The following is a 4,371-nucleotide window of genomic DNA, read 5'->3' on the forward strand; positions in this document are numbered from 1 at the left end:
AGATAGGTGGTCTCTGTTTTTTTCGTGTACATATATTATACGTAGGAAAAAGAATCATCACTGGGGAGCTTGCCTTTATTTCTGCCACGTGGAAGAATCTTGGGTTGATTCCCACATACGTACAGTAAACTTTAACGTACGAACCCATTTTCTGCCACGTGAAAGAATCTTTGTGTTGATGGTCCCACATTAGTAAGCATTAACGTCTCAGATTGAGATAGATAGATATTGGCCAAATCTCCCAACTTCCCCAAGTCGTTCCGATTCGAGAAGTGAGATATTTGAAGACGTTTGGTTTGGGGAGTTATGGCATTGGCATCGTCCTCGTCCACCATCCGTTACTGGTTTAGGCATCTGTCTCATTTACAACGTCAGCAACAGTGGAAACTGCCGAGTACGCCGCAGCCTATCGTTGTCGAGGGCGAACAACCTGAGCACAAAGGAGCCGCGTGGCTTAGCTGACGCGTATACCCTGACAATCTGCCAACCTGGAATTTGCTGACTTGGCCATAGGTGGCCCAATTTGTCGGTCTCAGCTCGACAACATTACCTGGTGTGGGCCCTCCCTTGTCCCCTCCTCTCCCAATGCGTCCGGCGTCAAATATATTTTCTTGTCGACGACCAGCATGGCTGGTCCGAGCATCCTTTTGTCCTACCGCCTGCGGGGCCCACCCTGACGTGTTATGTGACGTGTCGTCAAGGAGGAGGAGAAAGCCTTAACCTCCACTCGCCTATAAATACCCCACCCTATTAGCCACCAGACACACTTCTTCACACTCCCAGACCTCCAACCTAAACCAATTATCCATCTCTCTCTGTTCCCCCTCGCTTAATTCTCTCTGTCTCTCTTCAGTTTCCTCTCCCGCAAGGCCGCAACTGCCAACTCACTCCGTCGCTCTTTCTCTTCAGAAATGTCTACTGATTCTTCAATTTCGTATCATCACGACTCTGCTATTGATGAGAAACACGCAAAAGCGCTTCAGTTCATCTTAGACATGACTAAAAATGCAGACTCGGTTCAACAGAAAGTGTTGGCCGAGATTCTCGCTCAAAATGCGGAAACCGAGTATCTTAGGCGATACCAGCTGGGTGGGTCGACCGATCGTGACACCTTCAAGTCGAAGGTCCCCGTGGTCACTTATGAGGATCTTCAACCTGAAATCCAACGCATCGCTAATGGCGATCGTTCCGCCATATTATCGGCACACCCTATCTCTGAGTTCCTCACGAGGTGAGATACTCTTTTTTTTATTTGTATGTCTTCCTCTTAGTCTGTTAATCATTATTTATTCGGAGGAAAAGTTCCTCTGGAATCTAGAATTTGCTTGTAACGTCGACTTATCGTTCTCCAGTTCTGGAACTTCGGCTGGCGAAAGAAAACTCATGCCCACCATTCAGGAAGAGTTGGACCGTCGCCAGGTCCTCTACAGTCTTCTCACGCCTGTGATGAACCTGTAAGTAGTACTATTGTGTCATTATCTTTCTTTCCTTTTCTGGCTTTTATCATTGCCAAGATGAACGTAAACCGAGCTTTGCTGCACATTATTTTAAATTCACGTTTAAACACCCCCCCTTTCATTCCTTCAACCCTAAAATTGGGCTTATTTTAAGGTTAAAGGAAAGAAACATTTATTATGATTTATGAATTATCTGATCTGATGGGTTTTTTGTCTTGTATTGTGGCAGTTACGTACCGGGACTGGACAAGGGGAAGGCACTCTACTTTTATTTCGTGAAATCCGAGACAAAGACGCCAGGTGGTCTGTTGGCCCGCCCGGTTCTCACCAGCTACTACAAGAGCGACCACTTCAAGACCAGGCCCTACGACCCTTACAATGTCTACACCAGCCCCAACGAGGCAATCCTCTGTCCTGATTCCTTCCAAAGCATGTACACCCAGATGCTTTGTGGCCTCTACCAGCGAGAGGAAGTCCTCCGAGTCGGTGCCGTCTTCGCATCCGGCCTACTCAGAGCCATCCGCTTCCTTCAACTCAATTGGAGAGAACTGGTGAACGATATCGCTACCGGGACCCTGAGTCCCAAGATTACCGACCCTTCAATCCAAAAATGCATGGTGCCTCTCCTTAAGCCCAACCCAGAACTCGCTGAATTCATTACCAGAGAGTGCTCGCAAGAGAAGTGGGAAGGAATCATCAGCAGAATTTGGCCGAACACCAAGTACCTAGACGTGATCGTCACGGGTGCCATGGCCCAATACATTCCCACCCTTGAATACTACAGTGGTGGCCTGCCCATGGTATGCACTATGTACGCCTCCTCCGAGTGCTACTTCGGCCTTAACCTCAAACCAATGTGCAAGCCCTCGGAGGTGTCCTATACCATCATGCCAAGTATGGCCTACTTTGAGTTCATCCCCCACGAACCATCCTCGGCTTCCCTGACTCGTGACTCCCCTCCTCCCCGTCTTGTGGACCTTGTGGATGTAGAGTTGGGGAAAGAGTACGAACTGGTGGTCACTACCTACGCGGGGCTGTACCGATACCGAGTCGGAGACATACTCCGGGTCTCTGGGTTCCACAACTCGGCGCCACAGTTCCACTTCGTGAGGAGAAAGAACGTGCTGCTGAGTATCGATTCCGACAAGACAGACGAAGCCGAGTTGCAGAACGCGGTGGAGAACGCGTCGATGCTCTTACGCGAGTTCAACACTAGCGTGGTTGAGTACACAAGCTTCGCCGACAGCAAGAGTATCCCGGGGCATTACGTGATCTATTGGGAGTTACTGGTGAAGGACCCGAGCAATTGGCCTACCGAACAAGTGCTGAACAATTGTTGTCTAGCCATGGAAGAATCACTGAACTCGGTCTACAGACAAGGTAGGGTGGCGGACAACTCGATTGGTCCCTTGGAGATAAGGGTGGTGAAAAGCGGTACGTTCGAAGCACTAATGGATTACGCAATCTCGAGGGGTGCTTCCATCAACCAATACAAGGTGCCAAGGTGTGTGAACTTCACACCCATCATGGAGCTCCTTGACTCCAGAGTGGTGTCTGTGCATTTTAGCCCAGCCCGCCCACATTGGACCCCAGAACGACGACGGTGATGGGACTTGAGGCGATGTAGCGAACCGAATAAATTAAAATTCTGAATGTCTCGACCACCAACTGAAACAGCTTTTGGAAAAATTGACTAGTTTAATTTCCTTTTTTTTCCTCTTATTTGTATTGTTATGCTTTACTTTGGCTACTCTGTTTAGGTTTTTTGAGAAAGCGCCCTTCGACCTTTCATTTTCATGGCAGGATTTGTAATATCAAATAACCTGGCTGTAAGCATAATGGACTGTCGTCTTGGATGCAATGCATGTTTATGAATATTTTCTTCTTAATTTCTTTTCTCTCTCTCTCTCTCTTTTTTTTGTTCGGTTAGGAAAACGTGAAATTGGCATAACTCATAACTGGCAGAGAAATCAGATTAACATCATCTGCGCTGGGTGCATTAAATGCATTGTTTTCAGCACACACGTGCAGTATATTCTTCAGTCTTTGGCTGGAAAGCATGTATCAAAGCATAAAAAGCATCGGCCGTTCCGGTCGTGAAACATTCGCTTCGCCCCTTCCTTTCTTTCTTCATAGTTGTCAATTTGTCAGGTACTCCAAACATGGTTATGGTGAATGGGCAGCGGATTCGAGCTTGTCTGTTCTATATATTTATTCCATTTATTTATGGTAGGTTGGTCGGTGGAGCCCTGACAGGCATTAATTACCGGCAGCACAGAACTACAACAAACTTACGGATTACAGGCCATAGCAGAGACGATGGATCCCAGATAACAAACCTCCGGGCCGTCTGACAAGCTAATGACCCGGATCGATCCCCACTTCCCAGATGGAGGCGTACGATTTTTCTTCAATAAAAGAGGCAAATAATCGAGATAGCATTAATTAAACACAAGTCTTATGGGTTTGAGCAACTTTGAATGAAAGGTCTTCGCCTGATGACTGATGTGTTTTCATTTTACAAAGATGGGTGGGGGCGGGCAACTCAGTTGGGCGGCAGCCCCAAGAACAGGAGTTTTGTTCTTGGGCTGGGCAGGGAGAGGAGCGAACTTGCATTGGGTTCAGCTTCTTTGACCACTGGACCCATATACATTACCAACTTGCTAACTTGCTAAGCAGCAAGAAAAATCATTATTCGGTATATATTTATATATTTATATTTCTGGGTAAATTATCTGAGTTGAAAAGATAGATCCAATATTCTAAGTCAAAAATACTGTATGATATAATATTAATAGAAAATTATCCGTTGACATATAAAATATAAAGTTTTAAATTTGCTTTTAATATTTTTTCAAGGGTAGGCGTAAGGCGGGACAGGTGTTAAAAAATTCATGCAGTGTGCCTACCTGAT

At 46.4% G+C, this 4,371-nt stretch overlaps 1 protein-coding gene across 1 annotated transcript; it reads left to right on the forward strand.

The window, feature by feature from the left end:
- The first annotated feature begins 760 nt into the window (after window positions 1-760).
- On the forward strand, window positions 761-3,346 carry LOC104611678 (putative indole-3-acetic acid-amido synthetase GH3.1). The gene is made up of 3 exons (XM_010278850.3): window positions 761-1,231; window positions 1,353-1,454; window positions 1,687-3,346. Exons 1-3 carry the CDS (start codon window positions 912-914, stop codon window positions 3,062-3,064), a joined length of 1,800 nt encoding a protein of 599 aa, XP_010277152.1. The 5' UTR covers window positions 761-911; the 3' UTR covers window positions 3,065-3,346.
- The last annotated feature ends 1,025 nt before the right edge of the window (window positions 3,347-4,371 follow it).

This window comes from Nelumbo nucifera, chromosome 1, assembly GCF_055504915.1.
Source record: "Nelumbo nucifera cultivar China Antique chromosome 1, China Antique-T2T, whole genome shotgun sequence".
Taxonomy (NCBI): Eukaryota; Viridiplantae; Streptophyta; class Magnoliopsida; order Proteales; family Nelumbonaceae; genus Nelumbo; species Nelumbo nucifera.

Coding starts and splice junctions, on each gene's coding strand:
- LOC104611678 (XM_010278850.3), top strand. CDS start 912: ATGTCTACTGATTCTTCAATTTCGTATCATCACGACTCTGCTATTGAT. Junction 1,232..1,352: donor ATCTCTGAGTTCCTCACGAG/GTGAGATACTCT, acceptor ATCGTTCTCCAG/TTCTGGAACTTCGGCTGGCG. Junction 1,455..1,686: donor CTCACGCCTGTGATGAACCT/GTAAGTAGTACT, acceptor GTATTGTGGCAG/TTACGTACCGGGACTGGACA.